A 16,276-nucleotide genomic window follows, 5' to 3' on the forward strand; every position below is an offset into this window, starting at 1 on the left:
ACCCAAACACAATGAAGTTGAGTTTTTGGTTTTATTTAATCTAAAAGCTTTTCTATCTAAGCTGATTTTCCCATAGTTGATGTTACGGCCATTTAGTTCATTGCATTCACATCGGCTGTGTTAAATTAAGCTAGATTACATCAAAACGGCCATTTGGTTTATTAGTTTCACTACATTCTTTGTTAACATCGAGCTAATTTGATGACTGAGACCTAAGGTGGCCGTAGGTAATAAAATGAAAAAAACAACGCAACCTTTTTGATAAAAAATACTTTTTATGCATTATCATGTGTCATCATCCCTCTTTTCTGCGATTGATAACTGGCATACATTTAAGGCACAACCGTTTTAAATACAAATTAATATCAATGTGACATTTGAACAACATTCAACCCAAGTGACGTTGGGTGCATAAAATTAACAAACATGGATGAATTTTAGGCCCTAAGTAATATCTCCTTATCCTTCTGGAACATGCCAAAATTATTGTGAAATTAATTTCTTGAACCAATTATGAGATGCGGTACCCAATATGGACACACACCGGCAGATTCTGGTGGCATTTGACCGAAAATTTGTCGCAGAAGTGTTTGCTGCGAAAAAAACAATGTAAGTAAAAGTGAGAATAATAAGATACCTATTTAATGTTTGTCAAGTAAAACACTACTCACTAATATAAAGTACATCACGGCATTTTCATTTACTTACGATTATGCTGAAAAGAGATTAAGCGAACTGTATAAATTATGATATTGATGTTACTTGTCAATCTAGTTATACATACTATTCCTTTGAATATTATTTTGTAAAAAATATTTTATTGTGTAACCAATACATATAATTTTTTTGTTTATTTATTTATTTATTTATTGAGGAGATAACACAGAAAAAACATACATGGGATGAACATAAAACTTAAAGTAACGTAAATGGCCTTAAATACAGATGCTTCCATAAACGTATCTCACGGAGAACATATGTATATTTATACCACTTACCTAATCCTAATACTTAACTAACATGCGGTTCACAATATTTCAAATGTTAAGTGAGACTGTACCATATGTTGTTAGCTTAGTTTACACTACAATGGCCTCCCCTCCTTTCCTCCACTCAACCCTGTCGTTTGTTCGTTACCGCCTATCCGGATAAAATGCGTCCAAGTCGTCCCGCCATCTCCTTTTTGGTCTGCCTGCACCCCGGCCAGCACCATCTATGGTGTTCCGTGGGTCCCACTCGGTAACCATTTTGGCCCACCTTTCAGGGTGCATGGCGCGGACATGTCCCGCCCAGTCCCACTTAAGCTTATCGGTCTTGACACCTAAATCTACAACTCGAGTTCTGGAGCGCAGTTCCGTATTTCTGATTCGATCAGTTCTGCGAACACCTAGTATACTGCGCTCCATCGCTCGCTGGCAGAACTTGAGTTTGGTTTTCCGGTAATGACCATGTTTGAGCGCCATAGGTTAAGATAGGCAGAATACACATGTAGATGAGTTTGCGCTTGAGACACAGAGGGTGACCACCCTTCAACAAAGCCTTCATGGACCAAAAGCTCTTCCAGGTATTTTCGATACGTCAATTGACTTCTATGGTTTGCCTGTTTTCGAAGGATGCTATCTGGCCCAAGTAAATGTACTCATCAACATACTGTATATAGCCCTTCTACCGTGAGCCCATGTCTTGCTCTGTTGGTACTTATTAGTTTTCGCTCTGTTCATTGTGAGTCCAACTTCAAGGCTCGCAGTGCTAAGATCTTGTAGCATGTGTTGCAGTTGAGACGCCGCATGGGAGAACAAGACAATGTCGTCCGCAAAACGCAGGTTAGTTAACCGTTTATTACCGACGACAATGCCCACGACAATAACAATTATAAAAAGTAATATTATAGAAATTAACAAAGTTACAGACTAGGGTCGATAGGTACCCGGGTAAATGTGCCTAGCACGCTGCTGGTGTTCCCTCTTTGAATCGCCAGCGATTAATTCTGGACTAAGGGCCAGTTGCACCAACCACAGTTAACAGACTGATCAACGTCAAGCAAGCAGCAGAGATCTATGAAACTTCCCATACAATAACATTTAGCGCATGCTTTAACGGTGACAAACCGTTTGGTGCAACCGACCCCAAATATGCGCCGGACCTGGGGTCGCCGCTTTTTTCTCAGTTGCGTTGATCTAACTTTCTTATTATTTTTTTGCGTCAGCGCACCAAGGGCCGCTGGTCTCTATGGCAACTGTAAAAAAATGGTTTAATATTATTTTGTGTTCTTGTCGCATGTGTTGCAGTTGCGACGCCGTATGGGAGAACAAGACAATGTCGTTCGCAAAACGCAGGTTAGTTAACCGTTTAGTACCGACGCCAATGCTCACGATAATAACAAATATAAAAAAAGTAAGATTATAGAAATTAACAAAACAGACTAGGGTCGATAGATACCCGGGTAAATGTGCCTAGCACGCTGCTGGCGTTGCCTCTTTGAACAGCCAGCGAAATATGTTGGACTAAATATGCGCCTGGAGTCGCTGCTTTTTTCTCGGATGCGTTGATCTAACTTTGTTATAATTTTTTTGCGTCAGCACACCAAAGGCCGCTGGTCTCGATGGCTACTGTAAAAATTGGTTTAATTTATTTTGTGTTACAGTATCGCCCTTTAGTTCGTTTGTGACTAGGAACTATAGCAACGATACCCTAAATCTCCCGGCGGCTGCGAGTCTGTTGCAAAATGATGATAAAGGGACGGTCGTGTTGCTCGGCACCGTGCACTTTAGTAAAAACTCCGTGGAGGATGTATCCCAGGTATAATTTATACACTGTGAAATTTTAGTGGTTGTTTTCCCGCGACAGGGCGATTTGCTATCGGTAGTACTTTCGAATTATGATAGACAAACTTATAAATAAACTGTTTTCCAAAAAAAAAAATTACAAAAAAATAACCTAAACTCGAACAAGCGAAAAACAATAGTAACACACTAAAACTGCAAGTCGACGACAGTTCCCGATATTGTAAACAGATAAACAAATAAACAAGCACATGTTACTTTTTTAAACTGTGTAACAGGCTAGAGTGCTTTACTGTTTGACAACTGAAATCAAAATTTACTCAGACTGTTCTTTCACGATTAACAGTTGAAATAAAACCTTTTTATTAGTTTGATGATTGCCATTACTTTGTGTCAACTTTGGTAAATCGAATAATTACATCCTCTACGCTTATTAAACTAATGTGATAACAGATCCTGTCAATGTCATCACTGCTATTTCTAGTAAAATGGATCGACATTACGAATATTCTAATTTAGAGTACGTCGCGATGGTGCAGCTGTACGCTAGGGCTAACTACGACTCCCACGCCGCCCGGCGACTTTACGCGGAACCGGACCATTTACAGTCGCTGCGTCTTCGGGGGATTTTAAACCCCCAAGTTCCACACGGACGAACAATTGTCGCCGCAACACAGCGGCTGCTTAACCACGGGCAGTTTCAAACGCCAGCACATGCACAGGGCAGAGGTGATTGTGTATTGAACGTGGCGGATTGCAGTTCGAACAATTATTGCGGTGTCGGGAAGTTTAAGTGTTTAAGTTTTTGATCATTAAAAGCTTGATCTTAACTATGGAACTACTTTTTAGGTTATTATGTTTCATTCGCTCAAAAGAATTAGGTAGGTACTACTGTAGTGCTACTACTGGTGTTAGGTCACTTTCGAGTTTCGTTCGACACATTTATAAATCTGGCATTTCTTAACATTATTTAAAAAAAAGATTACACATCGACTGTATATCGATAGCAGAATCATTTCGTTGCGGGAAAACAACCACTAAAATTTCACGGTGTATAATAGTTTATATAAAATATTTTTTTACGTGGACTATAGCGTAGTAGTCGTAGATCATTAAAAATATGACTGTTCGAAAAAAGGCTTGCATCTTAGGTCATCAAATCTGCTCAAAAAATGTGGCCCTAGTGGGCCACCTAAACTTCTAAAGGATCTTTAATTTTTGCCATTTATTTTATAATGTGTCTAACATTAGACTCATTACATTCTATTAGATTCTAACATTATAAAATAAATGGCAAAAAAATAAGATCCTTTAGAAGTTTAGATTATCTAACCGTTAGATAATCTAAACTTCTAAAGGAACTTATTTTTTTACTTTCTTAGGTAGTGAAAGCATTGAATCCTAACGGAATTCTGGTGGAATTGTGCCGTCAAAGAGTTTCGTTATTGGAGCTAGACGAAAAAAAGTTCATAGAGGATGCCAAAAAATTCGACGCAGCCAAAATGAAGTAAGTATCAATACAATTTTAAATTATTGCCTATCGATTAAAATACATATCTACACTTTAATTTAACGTAGTAATAAAATATAGTATGGGCATTTTTAGTAAAATTTGTATCTTAAACAGGATAACATATGTTACATACCTATTTGTGCAATAAAGTTTAAAAAAAAATTGTTTGTTGTTGCGGATTAACCGAAACTCTTTTTTTAACGACTTCTGCTTTTAATATTAGTTTTAAATTGTTGTTCAATATAAGGCTCGTGAGTCGCGACACTAGAGAATTCTAGTACTTATCGAGTAGCGGTACTGATAAATCTGCTGCTCGATGTTAGATGTCGACTGCGAAAATAATAGTCGTTTTGGTACCAATTACTATATTTCTTAATGGTATATCTTGTAATCTTGTAATATCTTGCATAAAATAAGTTTCCAAATTCAATAAGAAACCTTATTAGCTTCTAATGTTAAATGTCGGTACCGTAAAATGGGGTTACTTTCATTCATGGGGTAACACTGGTCATCGATTTTTGAGAAATAGGGAGTTGATTTTTGAACGCGAACAACATTTATGATGTGGTTGGCAGGCTTAACAGAAATAGATGATGATAGCGTTCAGAAACAAATTCCATATAGATTAAAAATTGATGATCAATGTTACCCCGCGAATCAAAGTAACCCCAGTTTACGGTGATTATTTTCCTTTAGACAAGCCATGAAGGGGCAGAACGTTGTGTCCGGTATGCTGCACGGCATGCTTCTCAAGACATACGCGGACATAGCGAAGGAGCTGGGAGTGGCGCCAGGCGGGGAATTCCGCAGGGCCTACCATGAAGTACCTATGCCACTTTTTACAATTTATTGTTAATCTATATATACTGGGTCAAGCAAATCTTGTCAGTAGCAAACGGCGGCAAATTTGAAAAATCGCGGGTTCGCGTGTTCGAATAATTCGAAAATCGCGTGTCATCTGTGCTTTATCTGTGGAATGTGGATCGCGAATGACAGCCATCATCTTTGTTTACATTCTGAATCGATTCTATTTCAAGAGATATTTCTGCTGTGTCACCATTAAATACCAATATATTAAATAAGATTGTGCTTAATCAAAGCTAAGATGCCTACAATGCCTACGGTGGCAACTGAGAAATCTAATAAAATATTAAAATCCAGTAGTAGGACATCTACCTGCTGAAGCAATGATTTTATTCATACATTCTTGTTTAACGGCATAGTCCACTTCTAATTTTATTTTGAGATCTTCAAATTAGTTAATCATTTTTATCAACATCACACACCGCTTTTAAATTGTCCGTCCATACCTATTAATAACAATTTCAAACATTTTCAATATAGAATCCGCGAGTGACAATTCGAATTGACGGGCGCGCTCAGCGGAAAAAAAAGTTTAGGTTCGATGTACATTGTACATTGCTGCTTTTCTTAGCGCAATACTACTCTTTGAGTGTTGCCCTACTTTAGTTTGCTTTACATTGCTACTGACAAGATTTGCTTGACGCACTATATATACCGGGTGTGGTCTGTAACACGAGCAAATAATTAAAACATAGATTGTACTCCTCAAACGGTGACACTTTTGTTCACCAACTTTTAAAAATTATGAAGAATTTAGACTCCCTATTTTACATACAAAATAAATTCTTCAATGGACGCCATCGCCACGCCATATCATTGTGATTGACGTTGCTTGTCATTTATTTATTTATTATAATTAGAAACATACAGTCGTTCACAAACATTACTTATACAATATTGCTAAAGTTTAGACCTAGAGTTTCATATGTTACATAAAACATGCCTTAAACATAACAAAATTCGCAATACATTGCGTCTTACAATCAACTTTAAAGTGTATTAAAAATCAAACCACACTTTATTTTTAAAAGTCGCTGAACAAATGTTGGGCAGTATGAGGAGTACAGCCTACAGTTTAATTTTTTGCTCATATTACAGGCCACACCCGGTATATATATATAGGGTAATTCGCCAGTAACTGGTCATCTAGTCAACTATAACTATAGTATTATTATTTTATATACTTTAGAACAAAATATAAAACAAAGTAGAGTTGGACCAGGATGGGTCTGCGGCGATATTGGTGGCATATGCCGCATAGGAGGTGCAAATGTTATTTATACCGCCTGCCTACATCATAATTTTATAGAAGTTTGACGGTTAAAGTGACGCCTGCACTGCGTGTGCTGTCGGAGTCGTTGTGGACTTTTCTTGGTCTAACACTAATTAGAGTCGTGGGCCGCCCGTTAATGGAATCAAGGACCCACAACTTTAAAAAAAATACAAAAAATAAACTTTTCAGACAACATCGTGAGGAAACCTGCATATATGTGCGAAGAAATTCAAAGGTGTATGTGTAAAATGAATGTCAATATCGAATGCCAATGAATTGTCAAGGAATGTCAAATTATGTCAAATGTAAGGAGAGGTGCCGAAACACCAACGAAAAGATGTCAAATATAAGAAGCGAGTTTTTACTGCAATGTTAGAAATTACAATGAATACAAAATGTTGATCTTATTAATAATTACAGCTAGGTTGAGTGGGAAATTGCGATGCGTGTGCAAGATGACGCTCTACTTTTTGGACAAAGTACAGATGCATCGTTTGCACGGAGATGTTGTTTTGGGTCAGATCAAAGTGCACATGCATAGCTGCAGAAAATGTACATCTTTGTACAGTATGTGAAGTCCCCAATCCGCATTGGGCTAGCGTGGGGGCTATAGCCCAAACCCTCTCGTGATTGAGAGGAGGCCTGTGCCCAGCAGTAGGACGTATATAATAGGCTAAATTATTATTTATTATATATTATAAACTTTTTAGATGCAGAAAATACCAGGTTGCAAAATGTATCTCGGCGATAGACCCATCCAAATAACGATAGCCAGAGCATTTCAGTCTTTAAGCGTTTTTGAGCTTGGCCAAGTGCTATATCATTTGACGTCGTCAAGCCAAGCCAAACCGTTAGAGTATGTATCTTTATACCTACCTTTTTTACAGACTTCATATTGTAACTATACCTAACTATACTGAGACACATCGAACTTGACAGTAGAAAGAAGTTGGTTAAAAAAGAGTGAATTGGATTTTTTATGGGTACTCAACTTTTCACGCCTACTTTTTTAAAATTTGCTGCCTTTTTCTACTGACAATGTCGCTGTGTCAGAGTAAACATAAAACATTGTCATAAAAAAATGACAACTAAGTATCAATACATATTAGGATAACAATTAGCATAGGTATACCTACCTAGAGTACCTACCCATACTATACCTACCAGTGGCGGCGCGTCAAACATATCCATAGGCAAGCCGGGGCTAATTTGGCTTACATATTTCCTATACAACTCTGCTCAAACGTCCAAAAACAGGCAAGCCGGTGGGAATCGGCTTTTATTGACGCGCCGCCACTGATACCTACCCAAGTAAGTAGGTATAGTATGGGTAGGTACTCGTAGCTCCATAATGAAGAAGGTCGTAGGGCACAGGCTTATGTATATAGTGTAAAATTACATAATTATATTACAGCAAGCGCGCATTGGAAAGATACAAGGATAAAGACTTCGTGGCAGCTCAGTTTGAGGAGATCACTCGGGACGTGCCAGCTTTCAAAAAGATATTTCATGTGTTCGTCGACGAACGCGATCGATGTCTAGCCTATTCGTTACAGGAGTGTGTTCGTAATAGTAATAGTGAGTAAATACAGTCTTCTCCCATAAACATATATTTGACTACACTATTTCTCGAAGCCTAATCGTCGGACAAGGTGGTGTAATAAAAAGGGTACAGGGAGGGTTAAGGCTGATTTAGACGGCGCGCGAACTCGCATCCGATTTTAGTTACATTGCGGACTGATGGTTACGTCCTATTCAACCGACCGATTAAAATCTGCAATGGTATGAAACTCGCATACGAGTTCTCGCATCGTCTAAATCAGCCCTTAGGGAGAGTTAGGGTATTTGAAGAATAGGTGCCAAGAAATAGCGTAGGTAATACTTAGTCCAAAACGGGTAGGTAATGAGGCTAACGCCCACTAGGACCATTCCCCTAACCCGGGGTTAACCGGTTAAACTGTTAACCCAGTCTCAAATTGTACTGATAACCATAGTAACGCGAGGTTTAACAGGTTAACCCCGGGTTAGTGAATGGTGCAAAGCCCTAAGGGTGTAAGGATCCTGACCAATCCTACACCATTTGTCCTGATTTTTTTAAATTATGTTCTAAAAAATATTACAGATTGCCCTTCTAAAACTGAAATGGCTACTACAAAAAATAACTTGCGTAGCGTCCGTAAGTTTGTCATTCTTGGCCGTCTATGATATTCTTCGAATGATCTAAGACTTACGTCTTTAGACTCTTAGAGCTGTTTTCCACTGACGACCAGTTTTTTGCGGGTACGGTTTTTTGCAGGATCCAGTTTTCTGTAGTAGGTATGCTTGCAGGATCCCGCAAACAGAATCCTCGTGTGAAAGTTACTATATTAGCACCTATACTACTAAAACGCGATCCTGCAAAAAACCGTACCCGCAAAAAAACTGGACGTTAGTGGGAAACGGCTCTTAATATTGCTCAATTTACAGCTACTAATCATGCAAGGGTATTAGCCGTCGTAGGAATGGGCCATGTGGATGGCATTACTAAATACTACGGCCATATGAAGCAGGAGGATATCCTACCACTTCTTCGGTAAGATTTCATTGTAAAATGATGTTACTCCACATTTACGCTAGTTGCGAGGCGAATAGCGAGCGGACCACTTTTTCTACGTTCACTATTCGCCTTGCAACAAATCGCATTACGCTTTTGATACTTTGCGACTTTTGATCGATCAATTGAATCCGTTGAACCCACTTACCCGGCAATGTATCTAAAACCGCATGCGATTTGTTCCAAGGTGAGTAGCTGAGTAGATGAAGATAGTAGATGCTTACCACTGCGGGGTTGAAAGTAGGTTGCTGGTAAATTCAATTTGTTAGTAGTGTTACCAGCCAGGAATACCTTTAACCCCCCAATAAAAAATGTCGGTACTTAGGTCTCAGCATGTAGTTAGTAAAACGGTCGTGGTGTCATCTTAGTTCATCGTAGGATCACGGTCGTACATGCTTTGCCATATTTATTTGATGAAATATTTAATAGTATTAAAAAGCCTTTTAAAAACATGTCATATAAGAGGGTATGTGAAACATTCATTGCTCCCGTCAATGTCGTTTGTAATAAATAAAAATATTTTTTCTATTGCTTTGTTACATGTATTTTCAAAGATTGTACGACTGAGATTAATTTTCTTTACTTATTTTCAGTCAATAATTTAATTTCAATGACAACTCGAAAAATATATTTTGTTACGAAAATTTCTAACTGACTTACACAAATGTTAACCTAGACCGCGGTACCCATCTCATAATAAAGGTGAGAACTATTCCTTTTTTTTCTCGTTTTAATAATAGTAGGTATAGAATATCTCTATCCCTATGTTAAAGGTGGCGTGGAAAAATCCAACCAATCAATAGGGAATATTACGCAAAACTCTGCGTAGAGGGCGTTACAAGCGCAATCACAGGGCCTACCGCGTAAATCGAAAGTTCGGTTTCTGCCTCTCTATCGCTCTTGAAAGGTAGATAAAGAAAATTTTGTTTTTCGCGTTTCGCGGTAGGCGCCCCTTGTACACAAACCGCCTTGATGCATCAATGTCATAGTGAAAACTTGTCAAAACACTGTTTTACACAAACTAGTGCTGCACTCTGGCGGTAGAACATTGCACTAATACTCCCTATTTAATGGAGGGCTATATTAGGTTGGTATGTCGGAGTCGCGAGTTCGAGTCTCGCCCGAGACAATGATTTGTTACGTAGGTTTTCCAGCCCTTATTTTCAATAAAATGCACCACTGATATAAAGTTGTATGAATTAATTATTGATAGGTACCTAACTGATACCTGATACCCAATCCCAATAACAATTTTAATCTTTTCAGGATTCCACAGCCGCCGTTGTATTCTGTATTGTTTTGGAATGGCCTCAAATATACGTTTTATTTTCTGGTGTTTTCATTCTTCTACAGATTGATATTTGGTTAAGTAGGCTCCATTGAGACAGGTTTGTTGAAAATGTAAATTTCAGCAGTTGTAATTATTTAAGCTAAGTTATTTATAATAAATAATTACAAACAATCATTGAGCAGTTTTTCTACGTGTATTTTGTAACGGATATGAATTGAATATGAGTGTCGAAAAAAAGAGACAATCTCATAAATATAAATGTACCTATCATTGTTGTCTGCGGATTGAGGTATTATACACCGTGTTTTTAGGGTTCCGTACCCAAAGGGTAAAACGGGACCCTATTACTAAGACTTCGCTGTCCGTCCGTCCGTCCGTCCGTCTGTCACCAGGCTGTATCTCACGAACCGTGATAGCTAGACAGTTGAAATTTTCACAGATGATGTATTTCTGTTGCCGCTATAACAACAAATACTAAAAACAGAATAAAATAAAGATTTAAATGGGGCTCCCATACAACAAACGTGATTTTTGACCAAAGTTAAGCAACGTCGGGAGGGGTCAGTACTTGGATGGGTGACCGTTTTCTTTTTGCTTTTTTTTGTTTTTTTTTTTTTGCATTATGGTACGGAACCCTTCGTGCGCGAGTCCGACTCGCACTTGCCCGGTTTTTTTTCAACTCCGTTAATTTCAAGGTGTAGGTTAATTTCTGAGCTTAAATAAAGTCAGGTGCTTTCTCAAAGACATCGGTATTCTAAATAATTAAGTAGGTACTTAACTCAATTTTGGAGATAATCACAAGCAAACAATATTATAATTTATTCGCAGAAAAAGGGTTAAAGATTACACGTGTTAGTTTAAATATAGGTTTAAATATAAATATGTTTCATTATGATATTTATGACCAAAGATAATACTGTAAATATATACTGCCATCTTTACCTATATATATAAGTACGGAACCCTATAACTTGTTATAGGGTTCCGTACCTCAAAAGGAAAAACGAAACCCTTATAGGATCACTCGTGCGTCTGTCTGTCTGTCCGTCTGTCACAGCCTATTTTCTCGGAAACTACTGGACCAATTCAGTTAAAATTTGGTACGCATATGTAAATTAGTGACCCAAAGTTGGACATGACAAATGAATTTTAAACGGGGGGTGAATGAGAAAGTTAAACAATAAAGTTTTTCAAACTATATCGTGTTATATCTCGGAGTAATTAACAACGGAGACGCCATGTCAAAAATTTTCGGTACAAAATAGTCTGCCGTTTTTTGCGGGGGAGGGGCACATCAAATGTATAGGTACGTCATGTCAGATAAACGTCAGTCCATACATATGGTTGACATGTGGTTGACCATTGGCCGCCTTTTTTCGACAGAGGGGAACGCCTGTTAATGGCGGCTCCATTGTTAATTACTCCGAGTGTTATATCAAATAAAAGAGCTCATCATGAGAATTTCAAAAATGTTTTTTGTACAGTTTTAAAATAGGTACATAAGTTCAAAGTTATTTATGAAAGTAGCCAAAAAAATGTCATTCCCCATTTTATCTCCGAAACTACTGGGTCTAAAATTTTGGAAAAATACACAAAATATTGTATACAAAATAAAACCTATTAGAAATGGGCTGTCAAGCGTGTGTCGGAATGTGTGGAGCCCTTGAAACGCGAGTCCGACTCGCACTTGGCCGGTTTTAAATATTAATTCTATTAACGCCATCTTACTTCTGTGCAAAGAATATAACTTCTGTGGCTCAGTAGAGCCACATTTTTAAACGGAGGACCCATCGGAATTGCATCGGACCTTGTCGGACGCATCGGAACGGAGGAGAACGGAGGAAAGCTTTTGAACGTTCCCTGCAATGACATCTCTTAACATTTGACACTTGACACTGACAGTAACATATCTGCGTCAAAAGAATGGATGGTCAAAAGTTTTATGACAGCGTTTTACACAAAAATAAAACGCTAATTAAATAACTTACCCTATTCGGAACCTAATAATAATATTGAGAGTGGCAACACTGTTGTCGGTCGTATTGTCCTTTTCTAGCATATACGTCCCTCTCTCTCCCACACTCCCACCACAGCAGTTTGCTTTTTGGCGGTTGTCGCAAAAACAAATTTCCAACTCATTGTCTCAAAATTATACATATTTACACCAGGCAGGATTAAAACTTTAGGTTCCGAATAGGGTAAGTTATTTAATTAGCGTTTTATTTTTGTGTAAAACGCTGTCATTAAACAACTGTACCGCTATTCGGAACCTAATAATAATATTGAGACGTGTTTGTTATCGCCTGGTGGTGGGAAGACGCCAAGCCAATGTGATTATACATGTACTTATTAACTATGTATATGTAATATTATTATATTATGAGTGTTTAATTAATTATGCAGTACACCCTTTATTTTAACACCTGTGAGGAGAGAGGTATTTAGTAAAGCATACAATTTGATATTCCATTATATTATGATACTAACTTAACATTTTATATACGTACTTAATGTACTTATAAATGTTCAAAAAGAATAAGTGAGTCACCACAAGGGTGCTATACTTAATTACTTAAATGTATGTGAAAACTAGGTAAAAGAAGATGTGATAAGTCAGTCTACTCTTCAAGGAGCATACACATCTGTTATAAGGAGTAATGTAATTCAAGTATGAAAAGATAAAAATAATAAAGTACTAGAGTAGTTTTTATTTATAAGTCGCAATTTTTATCAAATTTGATAATAATTATCTATAATAGTAAAGTAAGCAGTTGCAGGAATATAACAAGGACAGGACATTTCTTATTTCCAGAATCCCTCGGGATTAAGTAGACGAATATTTTAATTATTCGTTATATATCACTATCACCACAAACAGAGTTAATAAAATTAGGTACTTATTGAAATGTCATAGGGAATCACTAAATTTATTTAATGACTGTAAGCCATATACTTGGTTATAGGTTATAGTTATAGCTATAAAATGCATTTAACCCTTTTAAACGCTTTACTAACGAGAACGCAAGTCAGTGTACATAAATAAACCTTGCTTAAAAGTGTGAAGGTTACTATGAGAGCTTAAGCCACAACACTCATGTGTTCACTGCGCTGTGGCACTAGTTATGACGCTTTGTGGTGTTTTTGTGTAGAATTGCTACAGAACTTTATCAATAATATTTGCAGAGTCATTCTAATTAAATTCATGTTTAGCTATCATAACCTTAATTTTACTCAAAAATTTGTATATATGTAGTAAGAGTAGTTTCTTAGTGGTTTACTTTATCTGGTGCCTACTGGTAGACATAAGCCTTTATTGGTTCTGACCGCTAAAGTGGCTAATTTTCTGTAAACTATTCATAGACATTGCTTAATTCTGAATATTCAGTTTTCTCTATTCAGTGTGTAAATTATAAGGAATCAGATACTTAATTCGAAACCCTAGCTCATCGCATAGGTGCTTTTAACCGAATACAAATTTATGTGCTTATTTCGTGATTTTACATTATTTGCTGTGGGAAACCAGGGGGTTCCCTATTACCATTTGCCGGGCGCCTGTGGCCCCAAAGCCAACAGCGCAGAGGCCCTTTAAGAGGGAGCTATTTTATCCAATGCTAGAATCAACACTTTGTCGAATCTATTATATATTTAGGTATACTTATCCTCCTTATGAACTAAGGATAATTGTTACTTGTTTATATCCCAATAATAGCATGATTGTAAATTATTTTATATTCTGAAATATAATATTACTTAATTTGGGCCAGTGTACTTTTGTATACTATATCTCTGGCCTACTACCTACTATAGGTTAGTCTAATAACATCCCGCCTCCTGAGAGGCAATATACAGAGTTCTTGGATATATATTCACGATATCGCTAAGTGTGTGGACCTAGTTTTCCGACACTTGACTGCATGAAATTATTGTGCACATTTTTTACAGGTCTCGAGCAAGAAGGGTACCTATATATATACCTATATTGAGGTCCTTAACTTGTGGATTTGGTAATAGGAGCAAGACACAGACGGGGTGTAAATTAATGATCCACCATGTTTCAAGAGATTCATGTGCATTGATGCCTTCAAGTTACACTGTACAGACAGACTATATAACTCTTTTGCAGAGTTTTGCCAACATATTATAATAAATGACTGCATTTGTTTGGGTGTACTTGTTCCACGACAAAAACATATTTATATATATTACAATGTATTTTTGAAAAGTACTCGCCTTTCAAAATAGCTTCGCCTTTTCGCAAGGCTTGCTGCTGTTTCACATTGTGCAAAGCAAACAGTATCGCAATGCTATAATTTTGTATAAATTGAGAACTAGAGGGTCATGCCCTAGACGTGACCGCCCAGAAGTTATACTAGAATCGTTCGTGCAAACCATTAAGTCACTGTTTATTAAAAACCTTATGACTGGGTACATTACATTCCACGGTGGGTACATTTGTTAAACGTATAGTATCAAACTATGACGAATAATGATAAGTGAATTAAGTGATAACAATATTTGGTCCGTGCATAGAAGCACGTGCCCTTGAGATTAGTGCATGGGTAGTTTAAAATAAACTTAATCTGTGCATAGGAGCACTTACGATCAAGGTGATTCGAATCCTCAAGGTTCACAAGGCAGACATAAGGGTGTAAAATAAAGCATTCATAAACGCCCAGTTTGGTCAGTTTTGTATATTTTTATTTCCAACATGCTTGTGCAGCACATGACAATTTTCCTATACCATGCCAGTCAGGGGTCAGGGATATAATAATTAAATAGGTAACCTTGGTTATGTCGTGTACCTACATAGGTAGGTACTCGTAAAAATGTTAACTGAAAGACTAGTGCTCTCGTCGTAGTAGTCTGTCATAGCAGGCATAGACTTCAAAGGTTTTTAGATATTCATAGGGCCGCTAAACGGAACCCTTTGTACACCTTGAGCAGGCTGTTTGTGCTCTTGTAATTTTATTTTCACACCATAAGTGATATTAAACATAGCTTATTTCAGAATTGAACCGTAAGCTATGTTGTGTCGTGAGCTTAAGTGAGCCTGATTTAATTAGAGTCCACTGATTATCTGGACCTTGGAGGATTGACCACACCTTATTCTAAATATCAATATTCTGCCTGGGCTTATGGTCGAATTTAGGTGACTAAATCTCTTAGTATTATCCATGTCACCCACGTTATGAGGCTTAGCGTCTCCAGACCACAATTTTATATTAGGGTGCAAAGATTTTTTCATCTTTAAAATAAAAATGAGTCGAGATAGGCCTGGAATCTTAGGTTATTTTATACCTATTATATTATAATTTTAGAGATGTTAATTAGTCCAATTTTGGGTTTAGCCAATAGGGTGTCCGGGACCCTTAAAATAGATTGGTAAACTAAAATGAAACCTCGAATAACGAAGCCTATTTCGACTGATTTTTACCCAGAACATTATTTTGTTAGAACCCTTTTCACTTGTCCTTTGTCCAAAAGGATGTATTTACATATTCATCTTTGTTATATTTTTATGATTGTGGCCTACTCGCTCGCCTGTGTTATGACCATATCATTTAATTTCTGACATGCCTTGCGCAGGCTTATATAGGTTGTAATATCATCATCAATAACTTGATATCAGTTTGTGAATGAATCAAAGATTCTTTGGCACACCTTACGCAGGTGGAAACATGGCAGCCTTGCGCAGGCTTAAATAGGTACACAACATATTGGTTTCATCACAAATAACTTGACGTTAGTTTGTGCCTGAATAAAAGATTCTCTTAGGCACACCTTACGCAGGTGGAACCATAACAGACATAGCTTAAGAATATCATTCAAATGAAGTTTATGGGTAATATTCCCTTAGTTGCGAGTTCTTCGCTCGACAAGGGAAAGGATTTACTTTAATAGGCACTTTTAGAAAGTGTCATTCACGGTGACGAGATTTGCCATAACTAAACTTTAACTC

General features: G+C 37.3%; 1 protein-coding gene across 2 annotated transcripts; it reads left to right on the top strand.

Moving 5' to 3' along the window:
• The first annotated feature begins 377 nt into the window (after positions 1 to 377).
• LOC134665964 (traB domain-containing protein-like) lies at positions 378 to 10,491 on the top strand. 2 transcript variants are annotated; one of them, XM_063523021.1, is made up of 9 exons: positions 379 to 609; positions 2,645 to 2,799; positions 4,166 to 4,290; positions 4,993 to 5,119; positions 7,144 to 7,289; positions 7,848 to 8,005; positions 8,900 to 9,005; positions 9,620 to 9,728; positions 10,293 to 10,368. In XM_063523021.1, the coding sequence occupies exons 1-8, from the start codon at positions 519 to 521 to the stop codon at positions 9,624 to 9,626; spliced, it is 915 nt and encodes a 304-aa protein (XP_063379091.1). In that variant the 5' UTR covers positions 379 to 518; the 3' UTR covers positions 9,627 to 9,728; positions 10,293 to 10,368. The 2 variants fall into 2 exon arrangements, with proteins under 2 accessions (XP_063379090.1, XP_063379091.1); XM_063523020.1 differs by lacking the exon at positions 9,620 to 9,728 and having other exon boundaries at positions 378 to 609; positions 10,293 to 10,491.
• Positions 10,492 to 16,276: the final 5,785 nt, after the last annotated feature.

Source organism: Cydia fagiglandana, chromosome 7, assembly GCF_963556715.1.
Source record: "Cydia fagiglandana chromosome 7, ilCydFagi1.1, whole genome shotgun sequence".
Lineage (NCBI taxonomy): Eukaryota > Metazoa > Arthropoda > Insecta > Lepidoptera > Tortricidae > Cydia > Cydia fagiglandana.

Bases quoted from the DNA above. Each gene is read 5' to 3' on its own strand.
- LOC134665964 (XM_063523020.1), top strand. From the start codon at position 519: ATGCGGTACCCAATATGGACACACACCGGCAGATTCTGGTGGCATTTG. The intron at 7,290-7,847 runs GTATGTATCTTT...ATTATATTACAG, and splicing joins AGCCAAGCCAAACCGTTAGA to CAAGCGCGCATTGGAAAGAT. The intron at 9,006-10,292 runs GTAAGATTTCAT...TAATCTTTTCAG, and splicing joins GATATCCTACCACTTCTTCG to GATTCCACAGCCGCCGTTGT.